Here is a 27,131-nt window from a genome sequence, read left to right as displayed (position 1 = left end):
TAATACAGAGCAGTGTTTGTTAAAACACAACATATCCCATGGACCCTGTCATACAGAGCCAAACTAGCTAGCATGCTGGAAAGAACCTGACTGTAAAAAAAAAAAAAAGAAAAAAAAGTTACACATTGAATTTGAGTTGAATACTAGGTCACTAAATTTATTCTTCCATGGAACATCTTCCATTCAGCTCTTGGACAAAAGCTTTACTACGAATTCACAAAATTGCTGATGCAAACACTGAATGTGCAGCAGCTCTCACTGCTTAAAAAGTAGTAACTTTGTTCACAAAATATGATTATTCAGAGAAAACTAATCTTTTTTTTCCCAAAACCCCTTATTTTATTAGATACAGCATCTATTGGCAATCACACATGTACTATAACCTGTCTTGAATAAGGGACTATAGAAAAATAAAGAGATATTCTATTTTAACATTAGAGTTTTTTGTAGTGATTACAACAAAAGAAAATTTTAACATTGTGTATTCTTAAGCAAATTTTTAAAACACCTTAAAATCAAATGCCTGCAATTGAGGCAATGTATGCCAAATGGAATTAATATGTATGTAGTTACTACTTCTGATTTTTTTGCATCATTTCTAGCACTATCAGAAGCTTGAACCTGAGAGAATCCAAGAAATACTCCTAGAAAGAAATGGCCAGCCTGTGCAACCATGAGTGCTAATCAATAACAAAAGTGCTTCTAAAGGTCTCTGTGACACCTTGCTCACTGCTGGCTTCCTTTTAAAGCATGCCAGCTGCAGTGTACCTATTATTTTGTGGTCCTGCACTGCTCCCTTCCTCAGTGTTTTCAGCTTATTTCTTTTAGCATTGTGTAGTTACTCTAATGATACTTCAAAACGTTTTTTTCCATTGTCTTCACCCTATACCGTAGATTTTTAAACTTATCCTAAAAATAACAAACAGAAAGTTCTTCAAGTTCTTCACAAAATACGTTCTTAAAAGATTTTCTTATCATGAAAATGAATAGTGACCTCAGTAGTACAACATCCATATTCACTTTGACAAGACTAGAAATCAAATAAATGTTTGCAATGATGCAAAATTCAGTGCACAGTGATGAGCAAACAAAATGAATTAAAATTATTGTTTACTTTTACAATCTCATAAAATTTATCATGGCTTAGTATTCCTTGAGAAAGTTAGATTGCTAACTCTGCTCAACCATACCTTCAAAAACCAGTTTTGCAAACAATCATTCTGTACGTGCGAATACTTAACCATGCAATAGCCAATCTCAAGGTTCTCCATAACTGTAAATAATCCTAAATTCAAGGTTTAGCCTTAGATGGGCAAGACTTCTATTGTTCAGTCCTAACAAGAGTAAAAATCATGTCTACTTAAGAAATTAAAGAATCATATTTGTACGTCCATATAAGGGAAGTGAGGCCATACTTGTTTCCAGTTTTCAGGTTTCCCTCCTTCCCAAGATCAATAGGGATGAAGGGAATCTGGAAAAGATCTCACAGAGGATCAGATTGACTCTGAAAGGAGAGGCTAAGGGAGCTTGGGTTTGTTTAGTTTGCAGAAGTAGCAGCTACGGGGGATTCTGAAAACATTCAATAGCCAAAGGGAAGTTGCAAAGGAAACAGAACCAAATTTTTTTTGACAGTGGCCAACAGTATAACAGGAGGCCAAGGTTACAACCTGAGCCTTGGGAGGCTTGGTATGGGTAATAGGAAGAACTTCTTCACAAGGAGAGTAGTATATCACAGGAAGGTGTTGCCTAGAGATGCTGTAGAAGCTTCATCCTTGGAGCTTGAAGACTCAGTCAAACACAGGTCTGACCTGATCTAATACCAGCATCAGAGCCCACGCAGCTTACAAAGCCAGTTCTCAGGTACAAGCTACAGACCAGAGGATATGTAACACTATACTCAGGTTCACTCAACTCACTCGGTTAATCTTAGTTTTATGCATATATTTCTGTTGTTAATTCATAATTTGCATTCTCATTTATATACATTACTACATAAAATACAAGCATCGCAAATAAGATTAAAAAAAATGCTCACTGGATTGCTCAGTTCAGATTGCATGGAAACAAACATTTAAACTCCCATGATTCCAATGGGTGCAATTAAATACTAGAACCAAATCACCGAAGGCCTAACTGTTGAAGGCCTTCTGTTGAACATCTGGGAAGTCATTCTGCAAGTCTAGACAGTTAACAGCATAATACCAGCCAAAATACTTACAGCTTCTGATTTCATTATGTTGTGCTGCATATTATACGGCTTGCTTGTGTAGCACTGTTGCAGGAGAGCTTTCTCATCAAGAGCTGTAAGATCATCATTATGTCCATCTTCAAGCTGGGCACCCTACACAAAAATACACTCTCTTCATAAATCAAATTTAATTAATTGTAAGAAAAATAAACAAACGAAGCTGCACACATTTTCCTCGATTTACTTAAAAGCATTTTTCTTTCTTCTTTATTTTAAAGTATTTACTTCTATTAATACTTCATGCTATTTAGAAAAGTCTTTTTTTAAGCCTAGCTTTCAACAGAAACTGAACTTAAAAATCTTGCTATCTTGTATTTCCTTTTAACTTGAATACTTACCAGCTTTCAACCATATTGAAATAAAATCTCAAAAGTACTGTGTTCCTACAAGCTTTGTGAAATATCAGCAGTAAGTCAGAGAAGATAGACTGTTAGTAGCTCTCTGAAGAAGACAAGAGCTCATCATTTCTCTGTTCTGCTGAAAAACAGCCAAGAGAAAGCAGTGGATTTGCCATTATGCATATAGCTCAAATTTCACCATTACAGAGATGCTGCTTTTTGACCAGCAAATAAGTTAAGTACAGTCTAGATAGGGAAAAGCCAAAGCATACTGTTGAACTAAGTCTAACAGATTTGTAAATCAGTCTGAGAGTATTACAGAAATATCTGCTACATGGAGGATATTAAGAAAACTGACGAAGAGAACTATGTTTACAGAAGTCAGGAAAGAAGGACCATGGGGAAAAAAAAACAAGAGTAGGTTTTGTTAGCTACGCTCCTCTAGGAGCAGCTTCTTTTCAGAGAAGAAAAGCTATCGCACATTCCACTAATCAGATAAAATAATAAGTATCTTGAAATCTAAAGAGTTTTTGATGTATTAATTTAATGAGGTACTGACACTATCTAACATAGAAAATTCTTCTACTAGACATTATATTAAGATCTCTCCTAAGAACTGACGCATATGGCTTCTAATACTTCGCAAGTAACCTTCTGGAACCCAAAATCACCAGAATAAGCCAGTCCTGCTTTTTCTCTCCCAGTATACTCTTGCCACCTATCTCTTCAGTTTCGGATTAATTTGTCTGCTCCTGTAAATACCCTTTTGATGGCCTTGCAGTACAGCATAGAAAGGAATCAGTCCTTGGAAAACAAAATGACATGATGGTGTCAGACTGGTACATAAGAGCAGAATCATTAAAAAAAGAAACAACAAAAGTAATACAACAACAAATCTCCAGAACTGACACCACACATAAGCTTTACAAAATAACAGAATTTTTTTTCACCCAACTCTTTTACTCACAGAATGTTTTCTTAAAAGTACTTGCAGGTTCTCCAAGTTTTATCTGAACACTAGAAGTGTGACTATAAGAGAACAAAGTCCCTTTAAAACTATCAATATGTTTAAAACAATAAATATGTGAAACATAATCTTTGACTTATGTAAGCCCTTCCCTTTTCATTTTACTGAACATTAAGCAAGTAAAATCTGTAATCTCATTGTTATTCATCACAAACCTTTCCTCTGAAAAGCAATGAGCACAATATGTTCCCTCAACATCTGCATACTTAACTTTTCATTAAGATTCTTAAATGGTCACCTACCCTCAGCACAGTCTGGCATTCAACCAGACCTCACAGCTGTTGCTTACTTTTTTTTCCTGTTCTCTTACACCTAAAACAAAGTATCCTGCTCTGGGCAGCCAGCCTTCTCCACTATCTCTTCCAGAACAAAAGGAAAATTGCTTTTTTTTCACCCCTTTGTTTTCCAGTTTCTCTCCACTGATCTTCCCTTGTTTGTATCTTAGTTTTAATTTAAAAACACAAAAGAAACTTGGCGAAATTAATGGAGCTTGCAGTCCAACTTTGCAGACCAATTGTACTGGATCTCACACAACGTCAAAGAAAAGAGTACAGATAACATCTTTCATTATTTTAACCCCCATATTCCCTTCCATTTTCAGTGTTAATAGTTCTCTAAGGTACAGATTACATCTTTCACTTCTTCTTTTTAAGTCCTATATACAGTCATAATTGAATAGAATAATAATTAATATACTTCTATATTTAAAAAATAAAAGAGCTTGAATGCATTTTTATATTTGGTAATAACATTTTACCAAGATCTTCCCGCTGTCTCTCATCTTCTTAGGCTGCAAGCTCTTCCCTATCAAACATGCTATCAACCTTCTCTATCAATCAGGGGGAGACTATTGATGAAGCCTTGTTACTCCAGCTACAGGAAGCATCACACTCACAGGCTCTTGTCCTGATAGGGAATTCTAGCCACCCCAACACCTGCTGGCAAAGTAGCATGGCAAGCTGTAGGCAATCCAAGAGACTCCTCGAGTACACTGAGGATAAATACTTAAGTCAGGTAATAGACAGCCCTGCCAGAGGGGATGCGATACTGGACCTGATGGTCACCAGTGTAAGAGAACTAATTGGTGATGTCAAGACTGGAGGCAGCCTGGGCTGCAGTGGTCACATGCTCCCGGAGTTCACAATCCTGATGGGTGTGGGACAGGCAAAGAGTGAAGTCAGGACCTTGAATTTTAGGAAAGCTGGCTTCCAGCTCTTCAAGAGTTAGTCAACAGGACCCCCTGGGAAACTGCCTTCAGGCACAAAGGAGCAGAACAGAGCTGGCAGATCTTTAAGGATGCTTTTGATTGAGCACAAGAGCTCTCAACCCCCAGCTGTAAGAAATCGGGTAAGCAGGGCAAGAGGCCAGCATGGTTGAGTCAAGACCTGCTGGTCAAACTAAGGGCAAGAAGAAAATGCACAGGCAGCTGAAGCAGCGACAGGGATCCTAGGAAGAGCATAGGGACACTGCCCAGTCGTGCAGAGATGAGGTCAGGAAAGCCAAGGCACAGCTGGAGCTGAACTTGGCAAGGGACACAAAGAATAAGAAGGGCTTCTACAGGTATGTCAACCAGAAAAGGAAGATCAAAGGACATGTGCACTCCCCCCACCCCTCCCCAATGAGCAAGACTGGTAAACTGCTAACATACGAGGAAAAGGCTGAGGTACTCAACAGCTTCTTTGCCTCATCTTCACAAGCAAGCTGTCTTCCCACACTTCTCAAATGGAAAACAAACTGCAAGACAGGGACTGGGGGAAGCAAAGTCCCTCCCACTGTGAGGATCTGGCTCATGATGACTTACAGAACCTGAACATCCTTAAGTCTATGGGACCTGATGTGATGCATCCCAGAGTCCTGAGGCAATTGGCTGATGTAGTTGCCAAGTCACTCTCAATGATATGTGAGAAGTCATGGCAGTCAGCTGAAGCCCCCGGTGACTGGAAAAAGGGAAACATCACACCCATTTTTTAAAAGGGTAGAAAGGAGGACTTCAGGAACCACCAACCTATCAGCCTCACCTCTGTGCCTAGGAATATCACGGAGCAGATCCTCCCAGAAGCTGTGCTAAGGCACATGGAGGACAGGGAGACGATTCAGGACAGCCAGCATGGCTTCACCAAGAGCAAGTCTTGCCTGACCAACCTAGTGGCCTTCTACAGCGGAGTAACTATGCCAGTGGACAAAGGAAGGGCTACAGATGTTGTCTATCTGGACTTCTGTAAATCCTTTGAGACAGTCCCCCACAACATCCTTCTCTCTAAATTGGAGAGACATGGATTTGATGGGTGGACTGTTCAGTGGATAAGGAACTGGCTGAATGGTCACATCCATAGAGTAGTGGTCAATGACACAATATCTGGATGGACACCGGTAACAAGTGGTGTCCCTAATGGGTCCACATTGTGACCCAGTACTGTTTAATATCTTCATCGATGACACAGACAGTGGGATCATGTGCACCCTCAGCAAGTTTGCAGATGACACCAAGCTGAGTAGTGCAGTTGACACACCTGAGAGACAGGATGCCATCCAGAGGGACGTGGACAAGCTCAAGAAGTGGGCCCATGTAAACCTCATGAGCTTCAACAAGGCCAAATGCAAGGTCCTGCAGCTCACTTGGGGCAACCTCCAGGATCAACACAGGCTGGGGGATGAAGGGATTGAGAGCAGCCCTGCAGAGGAGGACTTGGGGGTACTGGTGGATGAGAGACTGGACATGAGTTGGTAATGTGTGCTTGCAGCTCAGAAGGCCAGTTGTATCTTGGGCTGCATCAAAAGCAGCAGGGCCAGCAGGTGAAGTGATTCTGCCCCTCTACTCTGCTCTTGTGAGACCCCACCTGGAGTCCTGCATCCAGCTCTGGAGACCTAAGTACAGGAAAGACATGGACCTGCTGGAGACGGGCCAGAGGAGGCCACAGAAATGATCAGAGGGCTGGAACAGCTCTCCTGTGAGGACAGGCTGAGAGAGTTGGGGTTGTTCAGCCTGGAAAAGAGAAGGCTTCAAGGAGACCTTATCAAGGCCTTTCAGTACTTAATAGAGGACTATGAGAAAGATGGGGACAGACTTTTTAGCAGGGCTCGTTGCGAAAAGACAAGGGGTGATGATTTTAAACTAAAAAGAGGGGAGACTCAGGCCAGACACGAGGAATACACTTTTTTACAGTAAGGGTGGTAGAATTCTGGCACAGGTTGCCCAGAGAAGTGTTAGATGCCCCATTCCTGGAAACATTCAAGGCCAGGCTTGACAGGGCTCTGAGCAACCTGATGTAGTTGAAGATGTCCCTGATCATTGTAGGGGCTTGGACTAGATGACCTTTGAAGGTCCCTTCCAACCCAAACTATTCTATGCTATTCTTCATGCTCAGGATAGAGATGCATTTTGAGGGCAAAAGTTACATATCTTACCATAGAATACAAACACACTTAGATTCTCAGAGGACCTCAGTTTTTCATTCTGAAACAAGCTTCCTATATTTTGTTTTCTATTCATAATTAGACCTAAATCACACATTTTTATTTATTTATGATAAAAACAAGCATACATTTGCTATTTAAAAACGCAATTACTTATTTGCCAGCTACCTTTATTGAAGCTTCTGGACACCGGAGGTGTTTTTTCTTTTCTGCAATTCTCTGAGAATACTGCTTATATTCTTCCTTCAGATCTGCTTCATACTGACGATACTTCAGCTTATATCTGTCTGTCGGGGATCGCAGATTTTCTGGTATTGTCTTCTGCTCCAAAACAGAATGCTAAAGCAAAGAATAATCAATATAAAAGCCTCTGGTTGATCTATTGAATGAGAGCAGCATTATTATAATTCCCATCCAGTGTAACTTCTGAAACTTCTTTACACTATGCTTCACATTAATAATGCGAATATGACTGTATATTCAGGCTTAATTTTCACTGAGTCCTTCGCATGCTGCCATCTTTTAATCTAAAATGTACACAGCCAAATAGTTTTACATCCCTTTTAAGGAGAGAAGCCAAGAAACAGTGGTTCTGTCCTATAAGATGGAAATTCTGACATTTTATTTTGGATGGCTGAAAATGGGCTGATGGATTTTTTCAATCAGAAGTTCTAATATTTGTGGATGGCAGATGAGTATTAGTACTGGGACTTCCTTCCCTAGAACAGTATCAGCTGAAAAGGCTGTGAAGCCACCTAAGTAACTTCCTAACTTCACATCCCTTTCACTGCTCTACACAATGGAGGCTGGATCAGCAGACACAGCAGCAATGACATAAAGCCAAGACTCCATTCTTCTTTCTCTCCCTGAATAACTAACACCTTCAATGTTATATTCCTTCAATGCTAACAAAAGTAAGATCGCTCTATCTGGCATCTCTACCTGGCACACCTCATCTTTCAACAATAGTGTAACAGTCTCATTCTAGAAAACCAGTTCTCAAAACCCCAAAATATTTATGTTCTTGAAAGGGCAGCTTTAGCATGCAGAAGAGGATCCACATCCCTTCACTGGTTAATTCCTGAATGACCGAGATTGTATTTAAATTATTCTTCCAAAGTGACCTATTTTGGCAAGATTTACTTACACAGTGTGTTACTGAAGAAGCTGGAATATGTCTTGCTAAAGGAATGTTCAGTCAGGACCCCAGAAGCAAGCAATGCAGAAATAAAGGCCACTCAGAAGAATACATTAAAATATATTAGAACTGCTTCAAAATCTTCTCCACAAAAAGATGGGGGGAAAAACGTCAGGCAAAAAGAGAGAGAGGGAGAGCAAATGAGGGTAAGTGAACAGAAGATATAATCCTGCACATTCAGCACTTCAGTATTCAAGACATAATGAAGACAGAAAGGTAGTAACATGATAGAAAGGAAAGCAGAGAAGAAAGTCCCTGACAAACAAAGCCACACCAGCCTTTCACTAGCCTTCCTGCAGCCAGACAGAACTATACATAAGAATGTTATATTTCAGCAAAATGGTTAAGCAAGTGATGAAATTGTAGGCAGAGACCTAAAAGAGTATAGCAACTCAAGTACAGTTGCAGTGCATGCTTACAATGCAGTGCAGAGGAAAAATAACCTTTCCGCAGTTGCATGGTCACAGTCGCATCTTAAGACATGCATAAATACCCATGTTGAGCACACAGACATTCTGAGAAGTAATATATTCTTAGCCCATTGCTTAAAAAAAAAACCCACAACACTTAACCATTTCAGTTTTTATTTAAATGCCCATTTTTTTCCAAGTTGATAAACCATTTGGTTTATGGGGAAACACAAAACCACGATCTTGGCAGATTCTTTTTGAGCTCCAGCCAATTTGGAGCCCTGCCACACAAGTCACTATATTATTTGTTTCAAAGGGCATAGGTTATGTACAAATTAATAATTGGTTTTGGGTTTTTTCTGGCTACATTTCTGTTTTAAAAAAACTCAGAGTACTTCTTAGGTTTACATAAGTTAAATATTTTTGAAAGAATGGATTTTTAAACAGCATATTTCCTAATTCTTCCAAAAAGAGATAACATTGATAAGTTAAGATATTTCCTGCACCCTAACCAAATAAAAATGTACTAGTAAGATTTTTACCATTATTATGTATGGTGCACAATTATGAAATAAAATAATTGTGTAGGTAGCATTCCTGAATTAGTTTAAAGCTCTAGATATCTAATCTCTCAAATACATAAAGACTACAAACAGAAGTTTGCAGTGCTTCAGCATTTTCCCTTTAATTATCACATTTTAAACACTCAAACTACTGATGGAATGACAGCACATTTAAAATAGTCTCTCCATTAAGCTAGTTCCTGTCACACAAAATAAGTTAAAACATTACATTTTCAGATCATACACTATACCACTCTACTACTGAGTTGCTAGTGTTATTTTGTCAGTGTACGTTTTTTCAGCTACTTTACCTCCATTTTCCTCTGACAAGATTTTATAGATACTTTTTCAAACTAAAGGAAAAGAGAAATTAAATATGTACCAACGATCAAATAAAAATAGTCACACTCACTTTTTCAAATTTCATTCAGATATAAGAATTCAAAGGTAATGTTTTCCTACATTCATAGAATAATTGAAATAACTGAGTAATTAAATTCATTCTTAAACTTATTATAGAGGATGTAGATCTTTAACAGTGTTGCACTGTAATATAAACCAAAACGTTGGCATCTGGACCAGTGATTTTCCTTAAAAATCCTCTAGGATCAGTGATGATCAAGGTTTTTAAGTCATACAGGGAAAAAAACAGCTGATATGTGATCAAGAAATTTTACAATAGAAGTGCTCTGACAAATTGAACTTAATTCTGAAGTTAACACCACAGTTCTGTTTTAAAGACAAGAGTCTTAATAAAACCCTATGAAACGATTTCACTTAACTCCAAGTCTCCTTTTCACCAAGAGTAACAATTTTTCCATAAAAATAATACTTACTGTTTAAAAATTTATGTTTTTTTCTCCAGATGCTTACTGACTACTACTGATCTTTATTATTTCTCTAAGTTCCATTTTGTTTACAAAGCTAAACCAAAGTCACACACTACCTCAGAAGTATTACATTTTTCAGTTGCTTCAACAAATTGCTGATAAAGCTAGCTATTAATATACCTCCTCAAAAATAAGTATGATGAAATAGATGAGTGTATCAACCAACAAAAAAGAGCTAAAGTACTTAAGAAAATAGGATTTTTAAAATATTCCAGAGATTTCTCAGTAAAATGTACTTTGATCAAAATATTCTGGACCAATAGAACTTTGAGATACGAGTTTAACCAAAAGAAACAAAGAGAATTTGTATAATAATGCTAAATATGGTTTTCTAAATTACTGCTAAAGGAGCGTATTTGTAAAAACAGACAGACCTGTTGAGCCTGATGATGCCATGCATGTGGCGTCTGCAATGATCTTCTCCAATCTGAAGATGAATCTAGAGTGCATGTAGGAGGACAGCTTCCACTGTATGGTATGTAAGAGTCTCCATCCTAAAATTACAGAAAAAGAAGAAAAAAGACAAGTAATCATGACTGATTTATATTTACAGTGATATTTTTACAAACTCCTGAAGTACATGAATTCTAAAAACTCTTCAGGACAGAATTTATAATTACCTCTTCATCAGAATCTCCCAGCTTTCCCAGATCTAGGCATGGCACCCTGCAGGAAGTTGAAAGGAATTTAGTAGTAATACTTCCTCTTATTTTTAAATTATAGTAAAAGCAAACTGTCTATTAGCTATTATTATCAGCTCCTTCACAAAAATTTCCCCGCTAGGAACAGTTTCCCTGCAATTGCAGACAGCCTACTTGGCAAATCTCTAATAGTCTCTTGTGCTTCAGCTCAGAATCTGGCCAGCGAGCTTTGCCCCAAGCGCAGAGCACCCTGGCAGCTGAAAAGGGCCCCTGCAAGGCCCTTCTTCACTCCCAGCATGGCCACCCCAGCTTCTCTTCACTCTCCAGCAGGAGCTGCTGCAACAAGATTATAAATCAGGGATTCCTTAGTACTGTTTTCCACGGCAGGTCTGTGGCAAAATCCCTCTATAATCAGTCAACAGAGAGGCAACAGAGAAGCAACAGCTTCTTGGGATGCAAACCTTCCCAACTTCTTGGAAGAGATTAAGCAGAATGAAATGCTAAAGTACATTTGGCTTCCACTGTGCTAACAAAATGAAAACATCTCCCAATTCATCAAAGTATCTCCATGTCTTCTGCTTTTACTCCAAGTATACTCTGGAATCTTGTTATAACAGGATTACTTATTGGAATTAGAGCGGTCCTTAATTTTCAGTCCTTTTTTATTAAAGAATGACTGATGGTACACAGAAATTTATATTCCTTGACTTCATTACAAACAATCCAAAGCCATGGTCACACATACTTGTAAAATAATGTAGAGATATATTGGCTTTAAGGCATTTCAGTTAAAAAAAAAACAAACAAACTAAACTGTCAAACATAATCCTTAGAATAGCAGACATTGCCTATCTGCAGAAGTAACTATAAGGTTTTAAATTTTATAGACACTGTAAAAAATTTCCCTTTGCTTGTAAAACCCCTTCACAACAGTTTCTCTATCATTTTTATTTTAATACCTGCAAAGAAGGCTAATAGTTAAAGCAAAACCAAAAGTTTTTCTCTTTTTGCAGACTACTATATTAAAAATATTCCAGAAAGACTAGGTATAAGCCCTGAATACAGCTCTACCATTAAGCTCAACCAAATGTAAATCAACTTAATTTCAATCCAAACAATGCATCAAAAATTCTATTCTAAATATAAAATCACAGAAAACAAGCCTATGATGATAGATTTTATGGAACACCAAGTTGCATACCAATACAAATGCAATTGCATTGCATTAATAATGCACAGTTATACAAACTGATCAGAAATAGAAGCAGACTTACTCTGGTGGGCGAGGATCATGACTAGCCCGTGTATCTGGTCTCCAGCCCTAAAAAAACAACACATTATTACATATCTACAGGGATCAGGATTAAAATACACAGTTTTCTCTTTCAACTTCTCTGGAATATTTAAAATCAATGACTCAAAGTATGTGTTTGATGTATTTGACCACGATGCTACTAACAAAAGGACAAAACAAAAACCTTTCATTGAGAGTTGATTCTTACAGATCATAAGACTGAAAGACTGATTATTGATCATGACAGAAAGATTTCCAGCCATTAAGAAACCATACTCCAGACAGCATCCATGTCAGCTGTTAATAATGCGCTAAAAATAATCCATGTCCCTGAGACTCTGTAGAATCCCTGCTCACAAGGGTTTTGGTCACATGGCCCTTGTTTGTTGGGAACCACCCCCTCAGCCAACCCTCAAACCGAAACATTAGTGACAGCCAGCTGGCTCACGTGGAGCTACTCAGACCCCAAAAAAGCCCTGAGATTTGCTGTAACTGTATCACGAGCTTTAGTATAGCAGCACATGATGATGACTAGGCAGCTTGTGTACTCACACAATTTTGCGTGGCTGTGTACCACACAGATCTCCAAACTCAACTGAGCAAAAACATAGCAAGAAGAAAAAATTCCAGCCAAAGCTCAACCTACCCCCCCTACAGCTTTCTGAAAAGAGCCAACAGCAAATCCCTAGGGAAGACAGTTGGTCTGGGGAAAGCACTTGGTAGCAATTCCCCCATCTGGCCTCCCAATCTGGAAGAAAATGTGGTTTGGGGATGTTCTGAACCAGGGCCAGCATCTTTGTTCTCACCCTCTTCAGCTCAGAGATCTCAGCATCACAGTCTGAACTGTGCAGACATCCTATCTCAGCAGTGCCCTAACACCTCTCACGACTTCAGAGCAGTCACAAAACTGTCACTCCCTTCCTGCCACACACACTTGTCACCTGCTCCTGAAAACGCAGCTCACAGTTCAGCAACACTACCCTCCAGTGCCCCCAAAAACGGCTGTCCAGGTTTAGAAAAATAAGTTTCCTTCCAGTAAGTTCGCACATACTAAATACCGCCACCTTGTGGTCAAATATGTTAAAAACCGTTGATATATAACACAATTCAGTATTATTCTTAAATGTAACGCATTAAATCACAAGCATCTATTTTTTCTGTACTACTTCAACTGTGATAAGGTAAAGAACATACCACATTCTAAACATTAAAGTATTAATGTAATTCCTTTTCCAGAAGTCATAGGATCATGAAGAAAGCAAGCAAAAAATCATCCTGAAAACTGTCCACATTTACAAGGTAAAGCACACAGTTTCAACCTAATTTTAATCTATGTTTTATTTCCACAAGCCACCAAGAATCAGATGGACTAAGGAGTCTAAATTTCAAAACTGAGAGGTACAAGAAAGAGAAGAAAAAAAGAGGTGAGAGATACAGAAAAATGGACATTTATTTTCTTTTACAACCTACACTCATTTTCACTACTTCTACATTTATACAGTCCTAAAATTATATTTGTCCCTTTGAAGGTAACCGCGAGGCTGATGTGGCCTCCAATGAAAATGAGTTTGATACCCCTGACCTACACTAAATAACCCAAATGCTCTTGTTGTATACAGGTATTTCATTCTTAAAAGATTGGCTAAAAGATAACATTATAAAACTGACGTGTATTATTTACAAAACGTCCTTTTTCATTCCAAATCAAACAAACGAGGAAAACAGCAACTTGGCAGTCAAACTCCAAGAATTCCTCATGCGGTCATCCAACAAATAAGGAAGTTAAATGGGTTCTTGGGAGCTGAGGGAAGATTACCAATTAACTTTACATCATCCGCATAAAGTACACAATTTCTGTGAGAAATATCAACTGTTATTAAAAATGTCGATATTTATCTTAGCTATAATAACAACAATGTCCTTCAGAACCCAAGATCGTACTTTTAGTGATCAGGCTTTCAAAAGTTAACCTCAAAGTTTCTGCTACAGTGATCCTGTGAAGGTTGCACACCTAAGTTATCTCAAAATAGATTATTATGCAGCAGAATTCTGTTTTCCAGCTATTCCTAATGGATGCAGAGCACTGAGATTCATTTTAGACATCAATGTGAAATTGTGTCTTTGGAAATTATGGTTTAGAAGTTGCTTCACTTTCTTGCTGTCTTGTAAAACAAAAACATAGACACACCTGTTACCAGTTTCACCAACAGCCTGAGACAGCAGCACACAGAACAGATTCAAGCCTCTGTTGCACTTAATTGCAAGCACTAGTTTCTTCCCCAGCCCTCCACATCCTAGCTAAGTGCCCAGAACACCAGTTATTTTGGGACAGCTGTTCTTACTGGAAATTTTCTCCTTCATTTGAGAAGCTGTCATACTAAACTATCACTTTCTGACACAAATAACTTCTTTAAAATTTCCTTCTCTACAGAAGGCATTATAACCTCAAACTAAAAACCTTCTGAAGTATGTCAAAATACAGAAGGAAAACAACCACACAACATACCATTAACATACCTGACGTTTCTTCCCCATGGATGACAGCTGAGCCTGCCTTTGAGGGGATGCAGCAACTCCTCTAACTTCCAAATCCATGCAAATTCAATTACAATCTTCAGAATAAGCTGGGAAAAAACCACTACAAATAAAACAATGTGTCTTTTATATAAGTACTTCTGTAAATAAATATTGCTTTAGAAAGAATGTGTCTATCACCAGTAATGTGGGTACTATCTTCAGCAATCTATGAAATGTTGCTGGGTTCCCTATTTCACTACCTCTTAATTTCAGTCTTTCCTTACTAATATTTAACCAGATACCTGTTCAAATTCACCTCTTTGCCTCAAGTTTAACTCCCTCTTTCCCTCATGCTTCTCTTCATACCTTCTCATACCAGCATTACTGATTTGCTACCCCTTGATAACATCCAGCCTTTTTTTACTCCTCACTCCCAGCTGCTGCCTGGCTCTCAGCTGCACCATGCCCTGGGATGAAACATTTTCAGGGAGACATAAGAGTCCCCCTGGCACACAGCAGGCCTTGAGAGCTCCAGAATGACTTGTTACCAGTATGCCATCTTCTGCTTTGCTGGTTTCTCTTTCCATGCAGATAGGTTTGAACCAAAAGCCTATCTTTTAGTTCCCAGGAGTCAGATGCTCATTTTTCAAATCACCATCCACAAAAGTTGACCCCATTTCTACCTACCATGTTTTATCTCCCAAGTGTCCCTTCCTGTACCAAGCAGCAGCACAACCGCAGGGTCTGCTCGGAGATGGCCACACAGCAGCTTGCCAACCCGCCAGCCTCCCAGCCACACCCCCTTCCCCAGAGTGCTTAAAATGAAGAATCACAGAATCATTTTGGTTGGAAGAGACCCTTGAGATCATTGAGTCCAACCATAACGTAACTCTAGCACCAAACCATGTCCCTAAGAGCCTCATCTCTACATCTTTTAAACACCTCCAGGGATGGTGAATCTACCACTGCCCTGGGCAGCCTGTTCCAATGCCTGACAACCTGAGAATAAACTTTTCCCAATGTCCAATCTAAACTTCCCCAGGAGCAACTTGAGGCCATTTCCCCTTGTCCTATCACTTGCTACTTGGAAGAAGAGACCAACACCCTCCACACTACAACCTCCTTTCAGGTAGGTGTAAAGAGCGATAAGGTCTCCTCCCCGTCTTCACACGACTTCAGACTCTGAAATGTAGCATCCTCCCAAATGAAGGCACAAGAAAAAGTGAGTGTTGTTGTATCTAAGAGTTTACGCACTGAAATAACTTTATCACAAACATCGATGCTGTAAGAGACGAAATAAACATCAGGAGCTCCGACATCTCCACGGAAACGCTGTATTTTCCCGGAAGCGCACTGGGACAGGGCTCAGGGGGTCCCACTGCAGGGCCCGGCCCGGCGCGTCTCCATGGTAACCGCGCCCCGCCGCGCAGTCCGCGCCCTACCTGCCCGCGGCCCGAGGGGCAGGAACCGCTCCCACCCGCGCCTGCGCCCCGCGGCACCGCCCCCGCCTCCGCCTGCCCTACAGCAGCGCGGAGGGGCCAATCTGAGCCAGGCTTCGCACCCAAGTTTCGCAAGATTCCGCCTCAGCTGAGCGGGGAGAGAGACTTCTCTGCTCCTCCTGAGGAAGCGCCCCGCTCGGGGTGTGGCTGCCCGAGCATCCCTCCCCGCGCCCGCCTGCCAGTCCGCCAGCTCTGCTGCCCCGCGCACGGCTGCTGGGAGCACCGGGACACTTCGGCGTTGCACAGGTTCGTGTTCCCGACAGACCGAGGCTGCTGACATCGGAGACTTCAAAATAGCAGCGAAAGGGCTCACGGTGAATGTCCGTAGCGCTGGGTCAGAAATACAGCAATCAGCCACAAGCTGAAAGGCTTCAGGTAGCAGCAGCACCCAAAGACTAGTGAACAGGAAAGCCACAGCGCTGGTGAGGCAGTGAAGTCCTGTGGGTAAGAATGTCACCAGCAATGGTGGCAGCACCTGGAAGACACTTCCCTCTGGGGACCAATGCTAGGACCCAAGGGAATGGCAGAAGATGTACCAGGGGAGGTTTAGGTCGGACATCAGGAAAAGGTTCTTCCCCCAGAGGGTGGTGGAGCACCAGAACAGGCTTCCCAGGGAGGTGTCACGGCCCCAAGCCTGACACTGTTCAAGAAGAGACTGGACAAGCCCTCAGACACATGGTGTGAACTGTGGGGTTGTCCTGTGCAGGGACAGAAGCTGGACTTGATGATCCTTGTGGGTCCCTTCCAACTCAGGACAGTCTATGGCCCTGTGACTGCTGACCTGCACCCACACCAGAGCAAGTGATGGAGCCACAAACAACAAACACCATTGTAGTGCAGCACACTTGGTTCCTATTCCTTCATTCTTCCTGATCAAAGGCTTGAAAATTAGTTTCTGTTCACTTTATTAACCCTCACTAGTAATCTCAGACTACAGCCTCTATGCATTTACATTTTTTTTTAACAGTTCCAGTTGTCCTGAATGACCAGACCCACGTCAGTTATTTTTAAAAATCAAATTGTGTCCAAGTACCAGTTCTGATTTATCTGTCTTGGGAAAAAAATCTGTCACCTCTTACAAAACCCTTACTTTTTGATCAATTAGTTTTCCACAGGCAAAATCTCACTTACTGTAAAACTAATACACTGATACTAAGGATGCATTTCTAAATGCTGCTTCTCCCAAGCCTGTGTGATCCATTTTTAGAACCAAAGATGTACCATGTTTCCACACACGAATGAACAATTCATTCCGTTTCAGTGAGTGACACAGTAATAGTTTTGGTCCCTTTAACTACAGTACATTTCCCCCAGAAAAACAAATCTACGTGTTATTTTCCTGTAGGAACAAAGATGGCAAAAGAGTTCAGGCATTATAACTGGCCTACTTAAAAGCTGTGCAATTATAAAACAGAAAATTTAATAGCATTGTTCTGTCAGGCCTACCTCTAATGAAATTGCTGGTATTAAAGGGTGACAGTTCCAAAGGCATGTGCCTTAAGTGAACAAAAAATAAGTAGAAAATAAAGGTATGGACAACATGAGTCTGGCAAAGTAAAGAATAAAAAAGGCTTTCTTAACACTGACCTACAAAAGCCACTATCAAGTTGGCATAATGTATTGAAAAAATAAACCCCCAAGCCCCACAGTTCTTCAATGATATATAGCCATACATCTGTTGATACTGATGTAAGAAAAAGTGTACTACAATGAACCAAAAGTCCAGGTTCTATTGTGTTAAAATAAATATGAAACAGGGATATAGTACTAATGGGTATCAATCAATTATTAGGCAGCTGCTGATTTTAACCAGTGACAGGTGGGGAAGAAATTAAGTGATCCATTGTAATGCATTAAGGTTTAAATTGACACACAAAACTATACAAACGTTTCTTAGGAGACAGCAAACTCGGACATAATTACTTTAAAATAGTTTCTGTCACAAAATTTCTCTCTCCAAATAAAGAAACTTGACTATGAATGCATCTCTAAGACTTAACCCACACTGCTTTTCACTCCCCCCAGAACTAAGTTTTCCACAAAGAGCTAAATTCATCAGTGCATGCTCTTTAATTAACTCAAGAAAGTTATGGTTCAAGTGGCATCGTGCTTACTTAGTCTTAATTACAAGATATTCTAATATTTTAGTGAAGCATCAGATATAATTACAGTGCATTATATACAGAGTACACTAGTATTTTTATAGGAAAAAATAAATAGAAAAAAATATGTAAACATCCCGAGTAAAATTCTGCTGCCACTGAAGTCAGTTACAGAACCATCAGATAAGAGCACAGACAGTATTTCACCCATCTTTTTAAAGCATACAGCAGTGCACATAACTTCATTCAAAACAGTTTAAAGTGCATACCTTAGAAAAAAATATTTCATAAACTTTTGGAAATTTTACATATGTAGATTTCACTCATATCTATTACGTCTCCTCAGTCCTATCTCTTCCGATTCAATGGCATCTTTCTTTATAATTTCTTGGTCTTCTATCTCATCTGGCTCAAACTGAAGTATTTCACATTCATCACATAATTCATGTTCTTCTATTTTGTCATCATTATCAACATCTTCAAGCAAATCTTCATTGCTGTCATCTTCTCTGTCATCCATTTCTTTCCCTTGAGAATGTTCAGCAAATGACTGAATGAGATCTTCAAGTTTCTCGGTACAAATGTGGCTAGCATCTTATAATACAGAAAAAAAAAATCAAAATCAAAGTTTAAATTACTAGAAAGGCTCCAAATTTCAGAGTCAGTTTAGAAGCAGAATATATATGGTTTGTTTTGTTTTCTCTCTTTTATTAAGACTCAACTACTGCAAAAACTTCCCAAATTTCTAAGGAAGCATTCTTAACACTTAAGATTTCTCTTGGACTACTACACAGCTCTTGGAAGTCTCCAGTTGAAACCAACATACAATTTGCTGTTCAGTGTATTATGCAAACCTTACTTAACAGCCTCAGAGGTCCCCATTCCTCAGGCTGAAGTTAGTCCAATATCAACAGACTGCTCAGGAGCTTACATTCAAGAAGCCAGTTTTAACAAAGCAGAACATGGCTGTGTGGTCTATCCTAATTCAATGTCTTTTAGCACCTATTCTTAAAAAAAATTATGACGTATCAAAAATTTGAAATTAGATTCACCTCACACAGGAAGAATGGTACTCCTCCAGGATAAAATTAATTCCACACACATTACCCAAGATGCAGGAGCTGAACATTACTATAGTAAGATGTGCTTATTCTTTAAACTACTTAGTTATCTATCCTGCTGGAAATCAAAGTACCTTTCATCTTGTTTTCCGACTTATCCAATCCACTTTCTTTCATCAGTCGTCTAATCGATTGAAGCTGTGTCATTATTTCATCTTTCTGCTCACAAGCTAAAGCATTAACACTAGAAATAAAAACAGATGTCAACTGCTGAAAGATTTCCTTGGAAGTGAGTGCTTCATAATAACGCATAAGATTGTAACATCTCCTTCCATGGATAAATACCATGGTGAATTTAGCAACATTTTTATGTCAAGTTTTTCTTTGAGAACTGCCTCTTGAGAAGAGGGGAACCCATCACATACACCTACTGAATAATCTAGTCGCTGAATTCTAACACTGGAGTCCCAATGGCCAAGGTTGAGTAAAGACTACTGAAATAAACTTTTATTGAAAGTAAACAATGCTTAAGATAGAATGTTACAGTTCAGAGGATTTTCTCATTTATTTCAGATTTTGTTTACTCTCTCTCCAGAAATTGGTTAGGCAAATAGGTCAGTGAATTTCTGCTTAATAGTTTCAGCACATATTAAGTTCAGTACACTAAAGGAACAATCATGAAATTCTGCATGTTTTAAACTAGGCTTCATGAAGGATGTCAGTCTACACAAAACAGACTGCATGGATATTTTTATTTCCAGTGGATGGGTAAGGCCTTAGCTTCTTAAGAAAAGAACTTCTTTAAAACTACAAGGAGGTTATATTACTTATTGTCTTGTTATACTACTACCGAGAAGTCATATTTCCCTGATACAGACACAATCACTTAACACAGGGGCATCAAACTCATTTTCACCGGGGGCCACATCAGCCTCGCGGTTGCCTTCCAAGGGCCAAATGTAATTTTAGGACTGTATAAATGTAAAATTATATTCGGCCCTTGGAAGGCAACCAAGATGCTGATGTGGCCCCCAGTGAAAATGAGTTTGACACTCTTGACTTGACAGGTTCATTTCAAAACACAAAAATAAGCTGCTATACCTTCATCTAGCTTTGTCTTCTAATTGTATCAAAAGTAAGAAACTCCTGCTACCAGAAATCTAATTAATTTTTAAGCCACAGTAACTTGATTGTAAACCTGAGCTTCTGCATATGTTTGGTCAACAAGAGATAGGAGGTGCCTGTGGAAAAGATTGCAAATTGCTGAAGAGGTATTACCTGCAAAACACTACAGAAACAAAAAGTAATTAAAGAAGTTTCCTAAACACTGTTCCCTACCTATATATAAGGAACATTTTAAGAACCCTTTGTTAACATTTTGGAGAAATTCAGTTTACAGAAAATAGTAACTGAGATGTTTTAGAAAAACTCACCAGTTTGATAGTGGATCCAACTGAGTCAATAAGGAATTTAACATTTTCTCTGTCTGTGCAAGGTGCTGCTCCAGTTCTAAAAGCTGATGCTCTAACAAAAAAACAAAAGAAAAAAAAAAAAAGGAGGGAGGTGGGGAGCAGGGGGCGGGAGAGACAAAACATTATAAGAAATGTATTTACAATACCAAAAGGATATTCGTTTTTATTTTTGGTTGAGCAGATTCAAAAATAGGAAGTTTTTTCCTCTATAAAATTCCAGAATATGAAAAGCCAATGATGGGGGTAAGAACAGAAGCCTTACTACATGTGACCAGAAGTCCTTCTCATCTAATAACCTGCCTCCAACTAGGCCCGAACAGAGCACACTTTGGTAAAAAACGTGCAAGAACATGGCTCCCACCTTTCCAGAATCAAAAACTCTGCAGTTACAAGACTTCCTGAGGTATAAGTAGTATATTTCTGATTAGCATACTGTCATGAATTTGCCCACTCACACCTTGCAAACATATTCAATGCTTCACGCATTAGAGTAGAGAGGAGTAACTCCTCCAGAAGTACTATTAAACTTTGAATTGAAGAAAGAAGAATGCAACATGCAAGGATGGTGAGCAGGCACTGTAACAAATCATTGCTGAACCTGATTACAGATCTGGTGTAGAGAGACACTGAAAGAGGCTGCTAGGTGTTCAATTAACTAAACATTTGTCTATAAAAGGGGAAAAAAATATTAAAACAGCTCAACTTTGATGTGCCATAACGTTTTCTCAAAAGGAAAGCCCACTTCTTGGCACATGCAGAATAGACTGAATCAGACAGTCAAGAGTACTGTGTATCATAAAGAAAAAGATGGTAGTTTATTCTATCTCTTCTATAAACAGTCAATGTTTTTGACAGCTCCCTAATTTGGCCCAGAAATTCAGAAGTCTCTATAATTGTTTACCCATACTGTTCCACCATCAATACAGTTTAATTCTAAAGCAGATGATTATATCCTTTTTAAATAGTCTATTAATTCTAAAGAGTATCATGTCCTATTTAAACATCCTATTGTGCTGAAGAAAACTGAGTGGGTCTTAGGTGACAAAAACATCAGATATTAAAAGGCAGAGAAACATACTATTATTACTGTGGCTGTTTTAAAGAACATTACCATCTGAAGTTTTCAAGTGTTTCAAATATATAAAATAACAAAGTGTTTTCATGGAGGTTCCTAACTGCACATAAGTAGCTTAAAAGATTGTTCTCATTTAGCTAGACTGCATCATCAAAAATGTATACCTTGTTCCAGCAGGAAATACACATTTTTGGTGAACATATGCATTCTCAAGGGGTATCTTACCTGTTTCCTTTGCCTTGTCTTCTGTACTTTTTTCCTTTTTGGAGGCACTTTCTTCATGTGACTTCATCTTTAACAAACACAATCACATTAAAAGACTTCATCATTATTTGCATATTAAAAAAAATGCATTCAGAAGTTTACCAAAATTAAACAGCAACATAAAAATGTGCTGCATTAAGGGAACCTTTTTTATGCCATGCCTTCTTCCTATCTTAAACTAACACTTCTGACAACCTGACTGACAAAAGCTGTAAGAAAAAGCAGTTGCTATTTCAACTCCAGTTTTCAAAAATGGACAGAAGGAACCTTCTAGATGACTTGATCCAGTCTTCTACCATTAACTAGGAGGTAAAACTTCTTTCTTAAAGTAATAGAGATGATATTATAAAAATATTTACCTTTCAATACCACAAGCAGAAGTGTAAAATGTTGTAACGCAAAATATTTGGTTTATGATGTTTAAATCTCATTTACAAACTAATTAAATTTATTTATAAAACCAAACTGCTCAGCCTCTACCTTCATCTTGCTAAGCTGTTGTATTTTTGTCACGTAGGAGATGATATGAAACTGATTATGGAAATGAAAATGCTGTCTCCTGTCCTGTTCAGCTTTAAGGGTTTTTTTCCCTGAAGGCAAGCAACAATGCTCCAGGTGCACTCTCAGCATTGCAAGTGCTGTAATATCTCTTACTACAATTAAGACATATCAAGACTGATATTTAAAAATTGTTGTTTAATTTACTAATTGTAGAAAACTATCACATTTCATGGATAAGTCTGTGTTGCAGCTGCATCTGCATGACCAAATAAGAAGTCCAAATAAAAGGCCTAGACTACTCGCTCTTCTATCTAATTGCTCACCTAATACTATTACTCTGCAGGAATCATCCATCTCCTTCACATAGTCAATCTCATTCTGAAGAAGGAAAAGGAAGAGAAGTACTAGTGAGGTTTAAGTTACAGCCTCAGGTAACAGCACTCTTTAGGTTCTCAGATTCTTATTCAAGGGTGGGGGCAAGGTGAGGGGGAGCGTAAGATACTCAAATAAGTGCCTATAAAAAGATAAGTCAGAAGCCTCCATAAGGAAGAATCAAATATACTATAATTTTAGTTTTGGAGCTCAGATTCGAAGTCAAACCAAGCAAGAAATGGCTTTTGGACAAACATATACATGGGCTCAGAATTGGAAGAAGAAAAAAAAACACAAAAACCAGTTACATTTCCTTCTAATTTCAATAATTTAATGCTTTTCTTATGGCTTACCTTAAGAAATTTGTATGCTGCAAACACTCCCACTCCAAGAGCATACAACGGCATGAGCGTGAAGGCTAACTCTCTACCATTTCCTTTTGTTCTCTCATTCTTTATTTCTTTTTCCATTGCATTTCTCATCTGCTGAATACTCTGATAAGTATAACTATCAGAATTTCCTGGATTCAGGTGAACTTGAGGAACTGTCTGAGGACTACCTTAAAAAATTCAATTCAGAGAAAGAAGACAAAGTCAGAAAGGAAATTAAGAGTCCAACTAGTTTCACAACTGGAATGAAATTGTTTTTGTCTTGTCATTGTTCATCACTGTTCTATGATGCTGTGGTCAGCCCTGCATCCAGATAAAGTTACAAAAAAAAATTTAAAATCCCTCTTTCATTAATAGAATGCAAAGTTAAATCTAGGTAGCAAAGATTCTCAAACTAAGTATCTATTTTTCTTTAAGATTTAAGTTTCTTCCTTCACAGTAATATTGGCACACCCATAGCAAACCACAGAAAAGTGGATGTAACAAGAAACAACTTAAGCCTTGAAGCATACTCTGAGAAACAATTGATAATGCTGAGAGCAGCTAGAAATTACTGTTTTTCCTCTGTAACAAAGAAAGGAGTTAAGTAGGAACTAAATTGTCCAGTCCCAGAAAAAAACAATGTTGAATTACACATGCTGTGTTGCTGCTTTTGTTATTTTGACAGTAAATTCTGTGTTACGTGGATATTCCCACAGGCTTAGAAGTGCAAATCAAAAACTTAGCAAGAGAAGATTACACAATAGCAAAGAGATGCAACCTTGGAAGTCTGAAATATTTCTGCGTGTAATTTGCCTGCCAGAACAGGGAGCAGGTGAAAGAATCGCCAGTGTCACTGCCTGACTTAGGAATTAGGTTATTTGGTAGTTAAATCTGGGGTTCATGGGACACACACATGAGAAACAGTGCTATCGGCTAAAGAATGCAGAGAGGGACAGCAGGTGATTGGAAGGCTGTGAAGTTTTACAGTGACGTTTCAACCGACTGCGTAGACTTATACTTTCAAATACCTTTGAACACTTCGTTAATCATAATCTATTATATCAGAACTGAATATGGATAAAACTCCCAAACAAACAAACATCATGCAAATCACTCCTTGTCAATTAATACTGAAACAGTGGCATTTCAAGAATTTATAGTAACATAACTGGAGTGTGCAAGAGACAGCCACAATCAGGTAGAGGAAAAAATTAACATAAGTTACAACTCCCAGTTAACCAACTATTTGACTACTGCTTCTTCCAAATACAAGAGAAAACAGAACGTAATTCTGCTAACCTAAGTTGGTACTTTGTGATCTTGAACAGCGTTTTAGAGTTGTCTAAAACGGGTTAGCCAGAAAAGTTTTTCAGATTTTCAGATTACCCTGACTGCAGCAGCATTCGCTATGGCTCCGCAGTTGTCTCAGACATTACCGTGACTTCTTCCACATGTTATCGATCAGTTTGAAAAGTGCATTTGAAGTAGACCTTTTATCTGTGTATTTGCCCATGAAACTTGAAACAGAACCTGACAGTTACACAAAAGAATAAAGGCTCTAGCTGATACAGGCAGAACTCAAGCTACCTTAATCATTTAATGGAAGTTCAGGCAGACATCCTCCTGTCAAGACAAATATCACTAACTAATCTGGAAATCACATTTTATCTCACATATAGTTTTCCTCCTTTCAGAATGTTTCCCACTGATTACTAAGTTTTAAGTTTGCACTCTTTTTTTCCTTACTTTCAGTTCTTTGTTTTTAATGTAAATGAGGAGATTTACTAATATCTAATATCACAGATGAAAAATTTTCCACAGGTTATAGCTTCCTAGCACAGAGGAACCCTAATAGAGCCCAGGGTCCTGCACTAAGTTTATCCCACAAAAGAAACTGCAGAGTGAGTTACTGGCCAAACGGGAGAAAATAAGAACCCAGACAGATGAGAACTGCAAATCTGCCTGAAATTTATTTTACACAGTAAAATACATCAGCAGAATCAGAGGCATGCAAAGGATTACTTTTTTAAGGTTTGGTTTTAAAAGAATTTGATCTATACAAAATGATAGCTGCCATATAAGTTAATCAAGCAAAACAGGCCAGGTTAGAGCTTATGAAGCACAGTAAATTTGACATCAGCTGGGAAGAACATGGTAGCAGCTCAAGCCTCACTCTTTCTGCCTTTGAAAGGTAATCCCAGGGAGAAGCACAGACACATAATTTGGAGGATTACAGCAACTGTCTTGGTTTACAATGCCTTGAAAGCACCGTCAATGAATCACAGAGCTACCTTAAGAAAGCAGGCTTTCTCTTCCAGAAGAAAGTGAACCTTTGAAACTTGAGCTACATCCTCAGCTGACTAAACGGACATAGCTTAACATACATGCATTTACACCACTCCAGCTTTAATGGGCAGTAAACTCTCTAGCCCGTTCAGTAATTCACAAAATCACAGAATATTAAGGATTGGAAGGGACCTCAAAGGATCATCTAGTCCAATCCCCCTGCTGGAGCAGGAACACTAAAATGAGGCTACACAGGAATGTGTCCAGGCGGGTTTTGAATGTCTCCAGAGGAGAAGACTCCACAATCTCCCTGGGCAGCCTGTTCCAGTGTCCTGTCACCCTCACTGTGAAAAAGTTTCTTCTCATATTTATGTGGAACCTCCTACGTTCCAGTTTGTACCCGTTGCCCCTTGTCCTACCATTGGTTGTCACCTAGAAGAGCCTGGCTTCATCCTCATGACACTCACCCTTTACATATTTATAAACATTAATGAGGTCACCCCTCAGTCTCCTCTTCTGCAAGCTGAAGAGACCCAGTTCCCTCAGCCTTTCTTCATAAGGGAGATGCTCCACTCCCTCATCTTTGTGGCTCTGCACTGGACTCTCTCAAGCAGCTCCCTGTCTTGAACTGAGAGGCGCAGAACTGGACACCGTATTCCAGATGTGGTCTCACCAGGGCAGAGCATCTTGGACTTTTTCCAATACACTACCTGACAATTCTCATACGATTCTGTGCTACCGCTTCCTAGCAGTAACACTTGGCTTCCTCGTTGCAGTTCTAATAGGGGCAGTGTACTTTTTCCTCTCTGTGACACCTCACAGCTACTCATCTGTTTGAGCAACCCACTGTGCCCCTGCACGCATGATTCACTAAACTGCCCCCATAAGGTATGCTTCCAATAACAGGGTGTTACTTGCATTTGAAAGTAATTTTCTTAAGAGAACACTGACTGAAATCAAAACAGCAATGAACTAGAAAAGCAGAACATAAAAGGGCGGGAGGGGGAGGTGGAAGGTTCAGGCAAGGAGCTCAGAGCGCACACACCAGCTCGGAGCCGCCTGACAGGGCCTCCCCGGCCGCAGGCCGTGTACAACACCCAGCAACCCCCGCCAACCGAACCCCAGCCCGCTCCGTTCCTGGGGGCTGTCCTCAAGCCCGCCCGAGCCAGAGGCAGCTCCGAGCAGACCCGCCGGGAACTCCGAACGGCGGCGCGGCCTCTGGCCCCGCCACGGCTCCTACCTCTGCGGTGCTGGCGGGGATCGTAATGGCCGGGGCCGGCCTTGCCGCCCCGCGGAGACCGACCGGCCCGCCCGCCCCCTCCCCCGAAGATCCTGGGCATGGCGACGAAGACGCAGAGCACCAGCACCACCGAAACCACCGCCTGCTGCACCGCCGACAGCACCATGGCCGCCGCCCCCCTGCCAACGAGCCGCCGCCCGGCGGGACGGAGAGGCGCCCGCGCGGCTGCCGCTCCCCGCCCGGCGGCGCAGCGCCCCCCAGCGGGCTCCTCGCGCCGCGCCGCCGCGGAGCTCGGTTCGCTGGTGGAGAAGGTTCTAGAACAGGCCGGTGTGGGCGGGAAACTGCTTA

At 39.8% G+C, this 27,131-nt stretch overlaps 2 protein-coding genes across 5 annotated transcripts in view; both read right to left on the bottom strand.

The window, feature by feature from the left end:
- CAPS2 (calcyphosine 2) overlaps window positions 1–16,005 on the bottom strand; it is a 32,520-nt gene extending 16,515 nt beyond the window's left edge. The window contains exons 1-7 of one of the 4 annotated variants that reach the window (XM_082069363.1): window positions 15,795–16,005; window positions 14,541–14,661; window positions 12,004–12,050; window positions 10,709–10,754; window positions 10,463–10,582; window positions 7,196–7,366; window positions 2,219–2,341 (exon numbers count right to left, since the gene is read on the bottom strand). In XM_082069363.1, coding sequence (XP_081925489.1) covers window positions 2,219–2,341; window positions 7,196–7,366; window positions 10,463–10,582; window positions 10,709–10,754; window positions 12,004–12,050; window positions 14,541–14,618 — 585 coding nt within the window. In that variant the 5' untranslated portion in view covers window positions 14,619–14,661; window positions 15,795–16,005. Of the gene's footprint in view, window positions 1–2,218; window positions 2,342–7,195; window positions 7,367–10,462; window positions 10,583–10,708; window positions 10,755–12,003; window positions 12,051–14,529; window positions 14,662–15,794 lie in introns of all 4 variants that reach the window. The other 3 variants (XM_082069365.1, XM_082069362.1, XM_082069364.1) reach the window with 3 other exon arrangements.
- Window positions 16,006–17,755: 1,750 nt separating this feature from the next.
- CCDC107 (coiled-coil domain containing 107) lies at window positions 17,756–27,006 on the bottom strand. Its single transcript, XM_082072247.1, has 6 exons — window positions 26,784–27,006; window positions 23,240–23,445; window positions 21,975–22,041; window positions 20,636–20,726; window positions 19,337–19,446; window positions 17,756–18,735 (listed from the first exon to the last, which is right to left on the bottom strand). Exons 1-6 carry the CDS (start codon window positions 26,947–26,949, stop codon window positions 18,461–18,463), a joined length of 915 nt encoding a protein of 304 aa, XP_081928373.1. The 5' UTR covers window positions 26,950–27,006; the 3' UTR covers window positions 17,756–18,460.
- Window positions 27,007–27,131: the final 125 nt, after the last annotated feature.

This window comes from Streptopelia decaocto, assembly GCF_964273445.1.
Source record: "Streptopelia decaocto genome assembly, chromosome: 1".
Classification (NCBI taxonomy): domain Eukaryota; kingdom Metazoa; phylum Chordata; class Aves; order Columbiformes; family Columbidae; genus Streptopelia; species Streptopelia decaocto.
The sequence above is the reverse complement of the archived record's forward strand: the minus strand, read 5'-3'. Positions and strand labels throughout refer to the sequence as shown.